The 17,912-nt window shown below is 39.7% G+C and overlaps 1 protein-coding gene across 2 annotated transcripts; it reads left to right on the forward strand.

Moving 5' to 3' along the window:
• The first annotated feature begins 402 nt into the window (after nucleotides 1-402).
• castor1 (cytosolic arginine sensor for mTORC1 subunit 1) lies at nucleotides 403-16,658 on the forward strand. Of its 2 annotated transcripts, none has more exons than XR_003296508.1 (9): nucleotides 403-661; nucleotides 7,629-7,699; nucleotides 10,796-10,989; nucleotides 11,538-11,673; nucleotides 12,412-12,535; nucleotides 12,899-13,015; nucleotides 13,419-13,515; nucleotides 13,750-13,844; nucleotides 15,875-15,920. XR_003296508.1 is itself a non-coding variant. In XM_026321949.1 (9 exons), exons 1-9 carry the CDS (start codon nucleotides 531-533, stop codon nucleotides 15,944-15,946), a joined length of 1,023 nt encoding a protein of 340 aa, XP_026177734.1. In that variant the 5' UTR covers nucleotides 403-530; the 3' UTR covers nucleotides 15,947-16,658. The 2 variants fall into 2 exon arrangements, 1 of the variants encoding a protein (XP_026177734.1); XM_026321949.1 differs by having other exon boundaries at nucleotides 13,433-13,515; nucleotides 15,875-16,658.
• Nucleotides 16,659-17,912: the final 1,254 nt, after the last annotated feature.

Below are 17,912 nucleotides of genomic sequence, written 5' to 3' on the forward strand. Positions count from 1 at the left end.
GATGTGTTCCCAACCCTCCCTGTAGGTTAAGTATGATCATTTGGGGTCAGAAATAAAATCAACATTCTGCAACATAAAATTGCATTTGTATCCAGACTATGCTATAATTTTTGCCTTTCTGAAACACTCTGTATTTTCCACCCTTAAAACAGCCTGAGAACCTCTTAGAGTTATTAATACCTGTAGAGACAGTCTAGTAGTTTTGGATATATACCTGTCATAATAGGGTGTGACTTTTATTTTCAAGAGCCAAATCGGAACCCTACTTTCCACACCTTCAGCATGTGAGAAACATGTTCATAAAACCTGTTGCTTTAAGCGGAGGGGGGCGTGTCCTGCGTGGGGGTGGCCCTTATTTGAATATACACTAGCTCAGCGGGGCTGGTCTCGGATTGCGCCGGATGTTTTTCGGCTTGTGAGGTGAGCACAGCGGAACGTGCCTGCTCTGTTCGTCGGCAGTGCTCGTCATGCAGGCTTAAATTGGTTGTTGAAATGATATCAGTCAGCTAGGAGGGTTTCTACTGCGCCGCATGCTCCCAGACGAGAATATGGACTTGCACATACTGGACCACAGGCTGCGGGTCACCAGTATATCCAAGAACGGACTGGTGAATTTCACACACCCCCTGATTAAACTGATATTTCTCCGGAACAGGACTCGGTAAGAAGACTCATTGACTTTATATCAGCTCGGCGTGAACCAGCCTGGTAATCCAGTCATTCACTGTGTGGCCGGGCCTTTATTGGGCTGTATGTCTGTGCATGTCCCGCTCTGTCTCCATGAATGATGCACTGCACTGTCTGTAATGTGAGCTGGAGGGGTTCACAGTAGTTCACCGCCGATATTTCACATTGGAAAATTACATATCATGCAAATATAGAATATTCCTTTGAATTGAATGTTTCCAAAAACTACTAGTCTTCATTTCCACTAAAACCTGCACCGTTTTAGTGAAGGCTGCTCATTAGCGCAATATGTTCATACGCATTTGTTTTGTACTCCAGTCAGTCAAATGCAGCCAACTGTATTTCTGTTGGATCTTGTTTCTCTTGGACCTCAGACCTCATTTACCAACACTCATCCAGTTTGCCTGTTGCCCTGCTCTCACGTTGGCATAAGTATGTGTTTTCAGTTAATCCCTGGATATCCTCTCATTGTTATATAATTGTGTGTTGCTCTGGCAGACACACATATCTACTGTAGGTCAGGTAGTGGCTCAGCAACATTTGTCATGAACAAGGTGTGTGGGAAAATGTTCCTCCTCATAACCTTTGCACTTAGTTACATCAGAAGTCTAGATCTTACATTTACTCTAAGTAACCACCGTGTCTCGGCTACAGAACAGCTCCTGCTTTTCCAGGCAATATGACTGCATGAGTGAATCATGTTTCTTGGAATTCATTTTCTGTATCTTGTCATGTGATGTGTAAGAAATGCAGTTTGAGTTTCATATGTGTATCCAACATTTCGCATCTGTTCAGGCCTCGCTGTCTTCACCAGTAGTCATCTGTCTCTGAGTATTTGTCAATACTGTTGCCTTCCACATGTCCATACCAGGCACAGTGTCTCTGACTTTTACCATATATTTACTAAATAACTGAATCTTGTAGAGATTTACTGTGACTGCATGTGTATTTCCAAGATACAACAGAACTGTGTCCACACAGTTAGTATACAGCCAGTACTTCATTCTATGTAAGTGTGAGCCTACATTTGCATTTGAACAGGATCTGTAAAGTACTGTGTCTGGAAAAAACAAAGTAAACGGAGCCCAGAATGAACCAGGAGAGCCCTGCTGTGCTGCACTTCCTTGGATTAACAGGCTTGTTTGTTTTTCAGTGTGTTTTGTGGGCTTTAAAGTTATGTCATCATACTGTGGTGTGGATGTGTTTTGCCTTGTTTTTCCTGTTCTGTTTCGATAGAGGGGTAATCTGTAGGCAACACAGAATGGGGAGTGGCGGAGAAAATCGACTTCATGGCTACTCAGAACAATTGTGGAGCAAGAACAGCCTGATTTCCTTGGTTCATTTTCATCATGTCCCTTTTTCAGGCCTCTGTTATTCATTATAAAACAACCAACTGCACCAAGTGATTTGAAAACAGTCCTGAGTAGAATTTCAATCACTTGTAGGAGCCAGGATTATCCCACTTGGTACGAGGTAGATTTTCCTCTAGAACCATCCAATACAGGATGAAAGAGGTCAGAGAAATCTTTCCTCTGTCTAGAAATAAGATGAGGCACACAAACTATTCTGTTAAGCTGTGAACATCAGCTGTTTGTAGTCATACAACTACAGGTCAAAAGCGGCAAGTTTAGGTCAGTTTTGAGGCCTGGCATTTGTGTCCTCTTATGGCTTATATGGTCGAGATTAAGTGTGGAAATTGCTGTCTCCTTGAAAAAAAGTGTATATATGTTTCAGCCACGTAAAGTACTGTCCAAAATTTTTAGGCACTAAAAACACACAGATGATGATTAACATAAATGACATAAATAGTGTTTCATTTATCAGTTAACTTCATAAAGGGAACCAAACCTAAATCTAATCAGTATTTGCAGTGGTTCTCCACAGTTTCTCCTGGTACCTTGGAGAAGCTGCTGCAGTCCTTCTGTATATTCAGGCTGTCCCAGTGTTTGTGTCTATCATATGATCCCAGACTGACTCCACACTGCCCAGATCAGGGCTCTGTGGGGGTCAGACCATCTGCTGCAGATGAGGGTTCTTCTTGCCCCTGAAAGTAGTTCTTTATGAGCTGTAATTAGTTCTTTATGGACTTGTTGTCCTGCACAGTGGGCTGCACTATGAATCTGGGATCAATCAGACACCTGATGGTGTTGTGTGATAAGAATCTAAAACATCCAAACATCCTAAAATCTTTGCACAGTATTGTATATTTAGATTCTATTAAATGTCTGAACATGTGAATTAATTCTCCTACCATAGAAAAAAGTATGGACCTTGGGTTTGAAAGTAGTCTGTAGTCTTCAGTTGTTTGGAGTCATGAGTCTGATAACAATCAGTGGTTGCTTTTCTGGATGCAGCCCTACAGGCTCCACGCAGCCCCCCCCCCTCTTCGCTCCAATGGCTCATTAACAATAACATAGGTTGGAACAATGCCTTAACTGAGCCTTTAACCCACTGGGGAGTGAACTGTCAAGGTTGGGCTTAGCTGCCCTCATATACTCAAGGCTGCCCCTCTCAATTCCCACCACCCCTAACAACGATCAGGGTTTTAAAAAACAAAAAAGTCTTTCCATTGTCTTTCCCAAAGAGCAGCCTGTGACATTGCTATAAATCAGTTTGTAGGATTCTACAAAGGCAGCAGACAGTTTGGTTGTCCACAGGTGGGGCAGAAACAATTTGAGGCTCACTCTCCACATTCTGAACACACTCTGAAACATCTGTTACTGCACTCTTATCATGTTTCTTCAGCTGGAGCGTCAGTTGCAGAGACACTGCCACCAGGGCCATTGCCTCCTATTGTTTTGTGCAGCCAGATCAAAGTCCCAACTCTTATGTGCTTGGTTTTCATCTTCCCCACTCAGCAGCTTTCTCGCTGTTTGTTGCTTGCTTGTCTGTTTTGGTTATGTTCAGTCTGCCTCCCTTTGTGTTTATTCATGCATAAATAGAACATACTCGTTACTATCAATGATCACATACAGACTGTGTTTTACAGAGTGCTGTACAAACATGTCAGATTAGTTCCAACAGCCCAAAGACATGTCTTCAACTGAGAGCAGCAGCAATTTCTCACACTTGATAGGCTGAACCTTGCAAATCTTCAGTGACTGTAATCAGGGAGTGACATTAATGAGCTTAACCCGACCCTTAGGTGCTGTGTTTTCTCACTGGATCTGTTTCTCCATTTATTTGCTTTTGTGGAGAGAATGGTGGATGGGCAGAAAGCTTTGTGTGGAGATATTTACATACACAGCATTTATCCTATGTGACATATAACATAGTCCTAATTTTAATAAGAAGATTTTTTTTTTGGAAGGAAGGTGGAGGAAAATTTAGATTCCATTTCTGCAACATGATATATCAAGTAATAGTTGATTTCATAAGAACTGGTGTACTTGTGGTAAGTAAATGTCATTCTTTAGAATAGATGATGAATTTTCCAGTGTGCCTGTCAGTATAATGTAATGAACCTTATCTGTACATCAAAAACAAGAAACCAAACAAGCACAGATGTCTGACAGATGGATTTCCCTCAGGATGCTTTTACAGTACATTACCAATGTGTTGCCAGAGTTTGGTTGCCTTGCTGGTGTAATATAACAGCCTCCACCATCTTCTCCAAAAAACACACCATATGGCAAAGCTCCATACTTGGTGACTGTCCTGTGCAGTGCTGATGCTTGGCATACACTACCTGCAGGAAACTGTGAGCTGGGAAAAATGGGTTAATGGGAAACGAGGAGGGTATTACAACACAATGAGCTGGCAAGCTTGCTAGCACAGCTGGTAGTTAGTGTTACAGGGCTCTCTGTTTCTCTGTGGTGTGATTGTCCCATCTCATGGCAGGGATTACTTTTTGCAAAGTCATGAATTTGCCTGTCTCTACTGTAATGACCTCAGCTGACTGATAAGCAGACGAAGAGGAAGGCGTTTCTTCAGTGAGATGTTTTAAGAAAACAGGAATATGTTGTGCTTCCTTAAGGGTTTCACAGAAAACAAAGAGAGGTTATCTGGAGAAATTACTCATGGCTTCTGTCTAGCATGAAACATAAAAAAAAAGCTTTATAGTCCAATAGCACGGCTGTTTCCAGTCTCCTTGCGTTAGTGGACTTGATATTTACAGTGGGTACGGAAAGTATTCAGACCCCTTTAAATTTTTCTTTGTGTCATTGCAGCCATTTGCCAAAATCAAAAAAGTTCATTTTATTTCTCATTAATGTACACTCAGCACCCCATCTTGACAGAAAAAAAACAGAAATGTAGAAATTTCTGCAAATTTATTAAAAAAGAAAAACTGAAATATCACATGGTCATAAGTATTCAGACCCTGTGCTCAGTATTGAGTAGAAGCACCCTTTTGAGCTAGTACAGCCATGAGTCTTCTTGGGAATGATGCAACAAGTTTTTCACACCTGGATTTGGGGATCCTCTGCCATTCTTCCTTGCAGATCCTCTCCAGTTCTGTCAGGTTGGATGGTGAACATTGGTGGACAGCCATTTTCAGGTCTCTCCAGAGATGCTCAATTGGGTTTAGGTCAGGACTGGGCTGGGCCAGTCAAGAACGGTCACAGAGTTGTTCCGAAGCCACTCCTTTGTTATTTTAGCTGTGTGCTTAGGGTCATTGTCCTGTTGAAAGGTGAACCTTCGGCCCAGTCTGAGGTCCTGAGCACTCTGGAAGAGGTTTTCTTCCAGGATATCTCTGTACTTGGCCGCATTCATCTTTCCTTCAGTTGCAACCAGTCGTCCTGTCCCTGCAGCTGAAAAACAGCCCCACAACATGATGCTCCCACCACCATGTTTCACTGTAGGGATTGTATTGGGCAGGTGATGAGCAGTGCCTGGTTTTCTCCACACATACCGCTTAGAATTAACGCCAAAAAGTTCAATCTTGGTCTCATCAGACCAGAGAATCTTATTTCTCATAGTCTGGGAGTCCTTCATGTGTTTTTTGGCAAACTCTATGCGGGCTTTCATGTGTCTTGCACTGAGGAGAGGCTTCCGTCGGGCCACTCTGCCATAAAGCCCCGACTGGTGGAGGGCTGCAGTGATAGTTGACTTTGTGGAACTTTCTCCCATCTCCCTACTGCATCTCTGGAGCTCAGCCACAGTGATCTTTGGGTTCTTCTTTACCTCTCTCACCAAGGCTCTTCTCCCACGATTGCTCAGTTTGGCTGGACGGCCAGGTCTAGGAAGAGTTCTGGTCGTCCCACACTTTTTCCATTTGAGGATTATGGAGGCCACTGTGCTCTTAGGAACCTTGAGTGCTGCAGAAATTCTTTTGTAACCTTGGCCAGATCTGTGCCTTGCCACAATTCTGTCTCTGAGCTCCTTGGGCAGTTCCTTCGACCTCATGATTCTCCTTTGCTCTGACATGCACTGTGAGCTGTAAGGTCTTATATAGACAGGTGTGTGCCTTTCCTAATCAAGTCCAATCAGTTTAATCAAACACAGCTGGACTCCAATGAAGGAGCAGAACCATCTCAAGGAGGATCAGAAGAAATGGACAGCATGTGAGTTAAATATGAGTGTCACTGCACAGGGTCTGAATACTTATGACCATGTGATATTTCAGTTTTTCTTTTTTAATAAATTTGCAAAAAATTTCTACATTTCTGTTTTTTTCTGTCAAGATGGGGTGCTGAGTGTACATTAATGAGAAATAAAATGAACTTTTTTGATTTTGGCAAATGGCTGCAATGACACAAAGAGTGAAAAATTTAAAGGGGTCTGAATACTTTCCGTACCCACTGTATCTAATGCAAACTTTATTTGCCTAAATCACAAAGTTGGCCTGAAATAGAGTGTTTTAATCCAGGAATTGACACGCTTCCAGTTTATGTTTGCACTACAAGAGCTGCAAAGTGTGATGAGTGTTTGGGTGTGAGAGTAGTTTGAATGTTTTCTTTAAATGACATTCACAATGTTCCTTATCAATGAAATCATCATACAGTCTTTTTTTTTTTTATCTGCACTTTTGATTTAAGTTATGACAACTTGTTTTCTTTTTTTATCAGCTTTTTTGAGAAACATATCCCGCAATATCCATAATGAGCCCAAGCCGCCAGTGCTATGGAGAAGACACTTATCAGAGATGCAAATCGGAGCTTTTCATTTCTTTCTTTATTTATTTAATTTTATTTTTTTTCTTGCTCTCCTGCAACATTTAGAACTGACCACTGGCCAGACCGAGCAGCAGCCTTTGAAAGCAAATGCTTTTGGCCCCAAGCCTAATGAAGATACTAATACCAAACTGGAGAGAGAAAGTACAGTGAACTGTAATCAAAGAATTTGATGTTCCTTTAACAACTCTATAAAAGTTATACATACAATGCTCCCGTGCCTTTGTATGTTTGTAACCCCAATGTGCTGTGTCAGTTAGTAAAACTGCATTGTCTTCTCACATACTGTATTTAATCCATGTGGCTCTTTATTTAGAACAAGATAGAAGTAGTTTGCAAAAGTAACATTCAGAGATCGGATAAGTGAATGAGTCAAAGCCTGTAAAATGCAGACCTTAGTGAAACTGGTGCAGAGTCACTGGAACAAGTTCCAACTTGAGTTTCATAGCAGATGCATGTATATAATCTAAAACTTAAATGCATAATGTCACATTTAGAGTGGTGTTGCCTGGTCGGGCATTGATGCAGCATTTAGTAACTGCCCCATTTCGGTTTGTTAAACCCTATTTGTGGTGAACAAAGGGTCTGTGTAGACATAATGCTGAGCCTGGGCCAGTGCTGCATCAGTGACCATCCTGAACCCAGTGCATAGTTTGAAAAACCCTTTTTATTCAGTTCCTGGTGGCTGATACTATGAAAATATAAACCTCTGTTGCAAATTAATAACACTGTTCTTCCACTGTCTTTGTCTCTCTCCTCCATACCTCTTCCTTTGTGTTTTTTCCAACCCCTCTTCTCCTTTCAACTGTACTTCCGCTTCTGTTTCAGATGTAAGTTTTTTAGTCTGACAGAGACACCAGAGAACTACACCGTCGTCCTTGATGAGGAAGGATTCAAAGGTAACACACCCTTGTGGACACGCATCTTTTGTCCTCTCTTCTCAATTCTACACTACAGGCCGACAACATAGACAACAAGTCTTTATCATATAATCATCCATGCACTGCTATGTTTGGCAGCTACATATTAATGTAATAAAACATATTGTACAGAACAGAAAATGATGCAAGAAATACATTGATGGGTGTCAACTGAATGATGATTTAAGGAAGCTGCTGCCAGTTTCAAATTTGGAAAGTTTAAGGGGAACTAAAACCAGTTTGATGCTTTATGTGGATTCCTATTCAATCACTTACACACTGGGATGTGGGGTTCAAAAGGTCTGCATTGGCCAGACTGGGATGATCTAGAAAAAGTGCCATGGTTTTGCATTATGGAAATCATAGGATTCATCACTTTTACAGGAGCTGCAAGTCAGGAAATCTTCCTCTTCTGCATCAATTATGAGCTTTTTTTTTCCTGAGCTGCAATACTAAATCACAGGAGTGCTCTTTTGCACAAAAAAATAAGCTGGTCTTCAAAAGATTCAGTACCTTGATATTTGTCTGCTGGGTCTTCACGGAGCTGCCTCACCATTATCTACAATCAGCTGTGAGTAGCTCCTCCAGAATCCACTGTGACCACTCTAAAGATTCAGGGAAGATGTGTTCTGTGTGTTACAGAATATGGTCTGAAGTAGTATGCAATTTAGAATTGGGCCCCAACATACTGTAGGACTGCTGTGTTTTACCACACCATTGTTATTTCCTTCCTTCCTGCTTTCCCTCACAGACCTCATGCGGTAGAAATGGTGTATATAGTCATATAATCTACAAGAGTACCTGAAAAAAGAGAGCTCATGTGCTCTCAAGAATTTCAACTATTTTATGGCCCTTTTAACCAACTATTTTTGCCTCGCTGGTACACCTCCACCGATGGAAAAGGTTGGTGGATATGAGTGTTTCTGTGTGCAGCTGCTGTTATTTGGTGCCTCATACCTACAAAGGTTTTAAATAGAAAGTTTAATCTGCCCTCATTTAAACAATTTGTAGGGACTTAAGGGCAGTTTGATATGTGCACAAGCAAAAAGCACACAAGCAGTAGTTAATGTACACACAAACAATGCCATGGTATGTGTGTCAGAGTTGGGATTGATGAGGGGCATTTTTTAAAGTAACTTTATAAAAATCATACATGATTTCTTTCTTTCACTTTATTTTAGGTTTGTATTTTCTTAGCATTGGTCATTAACAGTTTTTCTGAAATTTAAAAATTGTTAGATCAGTCAAAAAGATAATAGAGTAACCAATTATTATTTATATTTGTTAGTTTAGCCCTCTATCAGAATGTACCCTGCTTTGCCTGAAGACACTCTTGGGACACCTAATAATAGAACTTTGTTTGTGCACCTTACAGTCGTCATCCAGCCTTTTTTATTGAGTCCTTTTACACCAACACACTTGGTAAAGGCATATATTGCCACTGGGTGCTGTTTCTCTTTGTCTCCTTTGTTCTGCTTCTAACTGAGTACCTATTTTAAGAGGTGAAGCTGGTGTAGCGAAGCCACAAGGGGATGACTGTGACACTTTGTGCCAACCAGAACAGAAGCTGTTTGAAACAGAGATAAAAAAGGAATATTTACTGTGAGGAATTTACATCACTTGCTCATGTTTTTGCTTATTGAAATCCTAACCAAAGTGTTATGTGTCTCCTCTGACAGTCTCTGAAACTTTATATGAAGAGGCTTCTCAAACAGGGAGATTTTTCCCACTCAGTATTCAGAGGTTTCATGACTTATAAAAGTATGAAGGATTAAAATGTGGTGTGCACATATCTCTAAGCCACCACCCCAGTATCCCTTTCTTCCAGCTTCTTGTTTACATTCTGGGTAGACACCTGTTTCCCAGGTAGCTGCCAGCTTCTATTCTCATTTTGTGGCAAAAAATGAAATACGGTATCCTGCTTTTCCTTTTTGGCTCAGGCATTCAGGATGTTGCAGCGACATCTGTGTGAACTTTGGCCCTTCCTCACCACCTGTTAGGAACCACACGTCTAAGTGGATTAATGTTTTGGTATCAGATCATGTTTTGCAACTAATCATTGTGTGGTGCTGTAGATGCATTTGGCTTTTCCTGAGCATAATTTCTGCATAACTGGGCAGTATAAATAGCAGGACTGTTCTAAGTCTTCATAGCGAAGGAAGAAATGAGAGGTGGGGGAGAGGAAGTGTGCGTACATTATACTGAGCAGCAAACAACAGGAAGTAGTTAGTTAAAGTTGCCTCATACTTAACACCTTCACAAATATAAAATTATATCACCAGTAATATAAAGTTGTGATGTGGTATGCATGCTAAATAGACTTTTACTTTGAAGTTTCTTAAGCACTCCTGTGTTTACTTGTGGAAAATTAGAGAGTTGCCTGTCTCATACCTGTGGTTTTGTTTTAACTTGAGACTGCTGTTCCTGTTTACCAGGGTTTGGCTGTATTTAGTATATGCTGTCATGTTTTATTTTTCCAAGACTGTTTCACTTGGTATGATAAATAATTTTGCAGCATTTTTATTTGATTTTTAGCATAGCTTGAACTGGCAGATGTGGCAGAGCTCTGATGTGCTGTTATTAGCAGTAGTGACCTTTTTCATTAATTTTGTGAAATATTTTGCCACTGACATTTCTCTGTTTGGCACCTGCAGAATGAGGCTGTGCTCGTGGGAATATCTGTTTGTTCTCTTATTTGTGCTGCCATTGCACCACTGTTTCATACAAGTAGTTTACCAGGTCTTTTTTGATTGAGTGATGTTGATTGAATAAATGGCTAAATCCATCCACCTTCTTCCTCTTATTTGGGGCCGGGTTACAGGGCCAGTAGCCTAAGCAGGGATGCCCAGACTTCCTTTTCCCTGGACACTTCCTCCAGCTCTTCAGGCATTCCCAGGCCAGTCAAGAGACATAGTCCCTCCAGTGTGTCCTGGGTCTTCCCCAGGGCCTCCTAAATGGCTAAAACATTCCTGATTATTCATGTTCTCTCTAATTCATGAGCAGAACCTCATGCATTCTGTATATACAGTATACACAGATGTACTGACTAGTTTTTCTCTTTTTGACCCCACTCAGAGCTCCAGCCCTCTGAGCATCTCCAGGTAGAGAGCTCCATCTGGCTGCCGCTGAACGTGGTCTCTAACGGGAATGCCTCAAGCAGCTCGCAGGCTGTCGGCGTGACCAAGATCGCCAAATCGGTCATCGCCCCTCTGGCCCAGCAGCATGTCTCTGTTTTCATGCTCTCCACTTATCAGACTGACTTCATCCTGGTGAGATTCATCTACTCTACTTTTTTTTTTTTTCGTTTTTATGTGCTACTCACCCCCACTCCAGTTTGATCAACTATCACAAGTATCTTGTTAAAATACAGGAGGCATTCTAAAGCTGTTCACTGCTATACTGTATCATTTAGAGAGTGGAGCAATTTTTCAAACTCTCTAAATATATAAAAACTCTACTTTTTATCTCACAAAGAAGCCTTGCACCCAATGAGCTCTACCAGACAAAAGAAGCTACATTGTCTGCATTTTGTCCACTCACCAGTTTTGCAGTTAATGAATAAATTTCCAACAGAGCTGAGGGCACTAAAAAGTTAGTTGATGTTTTACATGTGAAAGTGTTAGGTGGACAAAATGGATAACTCCTAGACAAAGGTTTGCGTCGGCTATTAATGGTCAACATGCTAGTTGAGCTCAGATATTCACTTACAGTGAGTCACTGCTGTTTCCTGAAACAACATGACAAATACTGAACTTGCATGGCTGGTTGATAAAACATTTTCCTATCAACATCTGTGTTCCACATCTATGTTGTGTAGGTTAAAGAGAAAGACCTATCTATAGTCATCAGCACTCTGGAAGAAGAGTTCAATATCTACAAGGAGGTGGGAGGGGAGTCTGTCCCTCTGCATTCTCAGGATGTTTCCAATGGCCTCCAGAAGAACGGCAGAGAAGGTAGCAGTTGCAGCTGTGTGTGGTATGAGTGGATGTACTTCTTTTATCAAATGCATGTCAGATGAGACAATTATACAAAATCTCTATCACCACCTTTTTCTTTATGCAAAGTCTTCAGGCTTATTCATCACATAGGAAGGGATTTTAAAATAATCATCACATCACTAATAAGAGAAGCGAACTTTTTACTGCAGTGATTGGAGTAACCCAGACATAAACCACTAACAAGTAACAGTATAAAAAACATTAACTGTAATTTATGCTGTTTTTTTTTTTTTTTCTATCATCGTAAGTGGCATAAGTCAACAATTAGATATATGCCACACTGGATAACTTCTAGACTAAATCTGTCAGCAAGTATATCCCTGTGCAATGTGTACTGAAAGCAAGAAGAACCTACTGTTCAGACACCTTTTGTGTGTCTGAACAGTAGGTTCAGACACTTCAACAAACACTTCAGTATGTAATATTATATAACAAAACAATGCAAGCAGTGCAGTCTTATTTGTATCAGTTTTAAACACAAGAACATTTGAACTGCACTGAATTACTGTGCCCCCTACTGGGAGTTATTTTTATACACCATGAAGTACAGACCAGGCTGAAAACTATAGTAGCTCTACCCTTATTTGCGTTAGAATACAGTTCATGCATTGTAAACAGAAATACAAAAAACATTGTTTCTTGCTGTATGTGAAAACCTGTTTTTATAAACCAGCACTGCCTTTGTTCTTGCAGCCATCCAACTTACAGTTCACCCTGTGCTGATCCCCCAGAACCAGTTCTGTGTTATGTCTCTGGACCCAGACACGCTGCCATCCATAGCCACTACACTCATTGATGTTCTCTTCTATTCCAGCAGGTGAGATGCCACATGCTCACACAACTGCAGTACCTTTTCCAAATCATGAGGTGGCAGCACATGATGCAAAATTGACAATTTATGATTCTTTCAAATCCTTTTAATACAGAGGATGTAGAAGAATCACTAATAAAAAGGCAGATTGTTCCAACACATTCTAACACGCTGATTATAATGTATGTGATCGCGAAGTTGGAAGAAACTAGTTTACATTTAAATAATGTTTGCATGATTGTTAAAAGTAAAACCAGCTCTTTATAACCCAGTTATTATAATATAAATGCCCTCAGTCTTTATAAAATGAATGCTGTTGACCAGCTTTGCCTCACTGGCACCTTGCTGAATTTGCCTCTTCTTCTCTAGTCCTAAAGAGGACACACAGTCATCCCCCAGCCAGGACTTGGACTGTATCAAGTTCTTCTCCTTTTCACTTATCGATGGCTATGTCTCACTTGTGATGGACACAGAGGCACAGAGACAGTAAGGATTCTATTGCATTGAATTGATTTGGCAGACACAAACACATCACAGTTCACTGGATAAGTTCATTTTTGTGTCTACCTAATTGACATAGCTTACCCCAGTCATTATATTGTTTGACCGCTGTATCTGAACCATAACAAGTGTGACACTCTTTATTTGACAGTTTTACAGTTACTTTACAACTGTATTATGTCAGAAAAATAAGCATCAGAGAGTATTAGGTGTTAAGCCACAGACTTGCTAGCTGAACACAAAAGTATACAAGTCACCACGGAGCTGAACACGGAGCTGTTGTATTCTGTTCAAACAGATTAGTTGTCTGTTAATAATATTTTCTGCTCTTTTGATGGGTCAATGTTTTGTGTCTGTTGCAGTATCTATATTTAAAATCACTGCTTAGCCTTTGTGCTCTAGGTTTCCTGCTGATCTTCTCTTCACCAGCTCCTCCGGGGAGCTGTGGAGAATGGTTCGCATAGGTGGACAGCCGCTGGGCTTCGGTGAGGCCACTTGAGTGTATTTCATTTTTATTATCTCAGAATTTAGCAACTTACTGTCTTGATGTCTGGCGAGTATAAGTCAGATCAGATTTGTTTTAGCTATATGAAATTATAGTTCATGTTTTAATTAAAACACTATGGCAGACCTGATGTTATTATGTGGTTAAACTAACCTGTTTATCATTGTGATAATAATGTTAGTGAATTTCATTCTTCTCTCTCAATGTTTTCAAGATGAATGTGGTATAGTTGCCCAAATATCTCAGCCTCTGGCCGACAGTGACATCTCTGCCTATTACATAAGCACCTTCAGTTTTGACCATGCTCTGGTGAGTCTACATCATTTTCACATCATTAGTTAGGCCATCACTGTAGACATCAGAGCTTCAGATATAATATTTTGTGACTCAAAAACAAGTTACACAGATATTTGAAGAATTAAGGTTTGGTTCAGTTTCTTAATGTGGGAGATGCAGACTAAAAAAAGGCCAAGCATATGTCACAATGAACAGCATCACGGTGAGGTCAGGGTAGACGAATGCTTCGGGCCGGTGATTACACATCATTTTGCAGACAGCTTTGCCTGATGCAAGCTTGTCAAGAAATTTGAAAAAAAAAAAAAAGAAAAGAAACTGTTACACAGCAAAGGTAATTTTTTAAAATGCAGGTATGTGTTCTTACAAACTGGAGATGACTGGAAAATGAAATGTTGAGCTGACAGAAATTGCAGTTTTAATTATTTAATCTCCTGTTGACTAACACATGGCTTTTGGATTCAGAATTTTGAAAGTCATATATTACATCTTCAGTTTAGTGTTCGGTGTATATCAAGGCGCAGTTTGTTTATATATTACTTGTGGAGTATAATTTTGGGCATTTTAATATCATATATCAATATATATGGAATTAATAGAGAATAATGAATTATTAAGGTAAAGTAAACTTTATTTATAAAATACTTTCAACGTTATTTTAGGTTAGGTTAGGTTAGGTTAGATCTGCCACCTAAACCATTTTTATCTTGAAAATGAACAAGAAACGTTTATCTGGGTCATTTGCTTGCTGTTACACAGAAACTTATCTCGAAATTTCTACCACAGTATAAATCAGCACAGTAAAATGTCCTTCCCATATCACGGTGATGGATGCATTATTTTCACGCATCCTTGTGCTGCCAAATGAAAGTGCAGGAGATTGTCATCTCTTTTCTTCTGTACACTGTTGTGGTTTCTGTGAATTGACTTCTTGGTTCTCTGAGCAGTGATACAGATGGGACTCAAATATGTGGCTCTTTCTCTCTCTCTAGTCCTTAACCGTTAACACGTGGGTTTAGTGTGACGTTTGATATTATAACTGTTGCTCTTTTAATAGAAACATGTCTGTCTGCACTCCCTTCCCTTATCAAAACTAAGTATTCATACAACCTTCTGTTGTTTGACATATATGGGCTGTTTAAATCCACCTAGTCACAAATACCTAGTGAGAAAGAAGAAGGATGAATAAATTTGAACTTTGTTGTTGTTGAATCTCTGGGCATCCCACGCCATTTTTCTGTTCTTATCTTTGTCCTACTATTTTGGTTAACAGTTAAAATGGTTTAGAAATGAGACTTTAACTCCCTTTGATAACTGTATTAATGCTGTACAGCATGTCATTGCGCTTAACATAGCAATAATATGTCTGTCATAACATGTCATGTGAAACCTTTTGTAAAAAAAAAAATGCAGTCGGGGAGGATTATCCCTGCTATGCCAGATATCCAAAATATTTGCTTTTTATAGCAATACTTCAGATCTGTTTTATGCCAGTGTAGGTATAGATATTAGTATATGCTATTTTTTCGTAGCATACTATAGTGTTGGAATAATTGAGGCAGCATAAGAGGAAGAATGATAAGGATGAAAGTCATTCAGAAAGTTCTCGTCAAGTCAGTGCGATACCAGAAGTCGTTAGGTACATTTCCTAACCTGGAATAGCACGAAGCTACATCACTAAAACATGTGCACAGGGGGTGATTGACAGTCATCATCTGAATCATTTTATCTTTGGTAAAGGGAAATTCCAGATAACACCAATTAATTTCATGGGAACTACTAAATGCGGGATGTTTTGCTCAGTTTACACAAAATGGTATATTTATGTTAAATTTTGAAATTGGAAGTATTGTTTCATATTTACTTTTAAAAATGTTTTTCTAGCTTTTTTCAGTTTTTCTAGCTAACAGTCATAATAATAATCATCACATTTCAACAGACAAAATTAATGTGATTGTAAGCATCTGTTCTGATATGTTCAGGTGTCACTGTTGAGTTCATGGCTTGTTCTGCCCCAAAACAAAGCCAACTGTGTTGTGTTTCAGGTCCCTGAGGAGGACATAGTGAGCGTGACAGACATGCTCCAGCAGCAGAGGAATGAACGAGCCTCCAGCTGATTTTTGAAGTCCCATTTCATCTTGATGATCCTGGCTTAATACAGCCGCCCCTCCCCACTCCTGCTCCAGTGGGTGTGGGTGGCAGGCCAGCATGCAAGGAGGCTGCCTCTGTGCTTAAATAGCACTGGGATATTAGCAGTATTATCTACTACAAACCTGAGATGAACTGGTGTGCACATTCAGTTCAATGCCTCTCTTCTTTCCTGAGGCAGGAGTCCCAAAACATTAGAGACATGATCACGTATGACTCTCTTGCTCTCTACTACATTTCACAAAACCTAGTCTTCCAATAATGTTTATATCATAATGCTGTCTTTCTAAACAGCCGTTTTTGTTTATTGTTATCAAGGGCCATTCACAAAAAGGTTTTGCTTTTTGTTAAACCGGTAGTGTGAAGCTTCAGATGCAAGGCAGTTGTGCGAATTTTGAAAGAACTTTAATGCAAAAGAGCTTTTTATTTTTTGACAATATGCCTTTCCAATTTCAGGTATTTCAATACAGCCACAAATGTTGTCAAGCAGGACAGTTGGCTTGGTAAGCTTTTTTTTTTTTTTTTTTTTTTTAAGATGTCAGCATATCTTAAGCATAGGTCAGTAACACTATAGATTTCTTTAGTTATTTGCACAAGAAACCTTTAGATTAGCTAAATTCACTTTTTTTGGTACAGCTACATTTTGTACAATCTGAAGTAAAAGTATTCTGTAAACGTTGGAAATTGTTGTGCTGCTTCATACAATAAAGATTAATGAAAATAGAAAACTGTTGACTACTTGGCAAGTGCTAGATTTTTATATTTGTAAGATTCAAGAAAACTGCTTTCCAATCGTCACTACCTCATGATAGGCAGATTATGCCACTGTCATGCATCACTCATGAGTCAAGTATACAAAGTGAGGATGACAGATGGAACAAATGAGAGGAATAGTAATAATAATGACTTTCCAGGAACGGTGTGCAGAGCTGTCTTGTCTTTAAATGGAAGTTCTCATCAATTTTGTTTTTGAATCTGGGATGAGATCAAATCTAAGCCTAAAAAATCCTCACTGTTAGAGCTGGAGTTATGACAGGACTGTGATATTCCTGGCAACAACAGAACTGAAAAAGGACATCTGGTATGCAGGTGAGAGGCAGATAAAATAACATTTGCATATGAAGACGGACCTAACAAAAGGTGAAACAAACCCGGTTTAGCTTTGGGAACAGGCTGTCAGTGGAAAAGTCTAAACCATTACCACTGTTCATCTATGGGAAAGTAAAGGATGGACATGTAGTCTAATGGCACCTATGTAAAAAGTGGTTCTTTAAAAACACCACTTCATTGATATCCTGAGATTGAAATAAAAAATAGAACTGAATGCCATCTGTGTAAAAATGAGAAACACCTGTAAGCTGATGATCTGTCGAAGTGGATATACAACGGGATCTAGAACAGGACTTTGAGGAGCACCAGAAGACCGAGCTGCACTGCTGGAAACTAGAGAAAATACTCTTTAAGCATGTACCTGGACAGACCAGTTGGGAGAAATAGATCCAAGACATTTTAAAGATGTTGGCATAATATTAGCAGGGTAAGAGAATGTATTTATTTATATTTGTCACCATCAGTAAGTGTTGAAACTGAAGAAAATTCACCATGGCTGTCAGCTGAAATTGGCATACAGGTTATATAAATGTAAGTTAGGAGATTGGCTATCTACCTCAACGGTTGATTTTTTTTTTTTTTTTTTTTTTTCTTCAACAAACAAGTGAAAACTGCCTGGAAGGGAAAAAGTGTGGCCGACTCAGGGATATGAATTAAACTAGTAGTATTAAACTAAAGTTCATGTTTTTATCTTGACAAATTGGGCAAAATTAAATCTCTGAAGATTTAAGGCAAGGCAAGGCAAGTTTATTTATATAGCACAATTCATACACAGAGTAATTCAAAGTGCTTTACAGAAATAAAAGACAGGTTAAAAATACATAA

The sequence above is a fragment of the Mastacembelus armatus genome, chromosome 9 (assembly GCF_900324485.2).
Source record: "Mastacembelus armatus chromosome 9, fMasArm1.2, whole genome shotgun sequence".
Classification (NCBI taxonomy): Eukaryota; Metazoa; Chordata; class Actinopteri; order Synbranchiformes; family Mastacembelidae; genus Mastacembelus; species Mastacembelus armatus.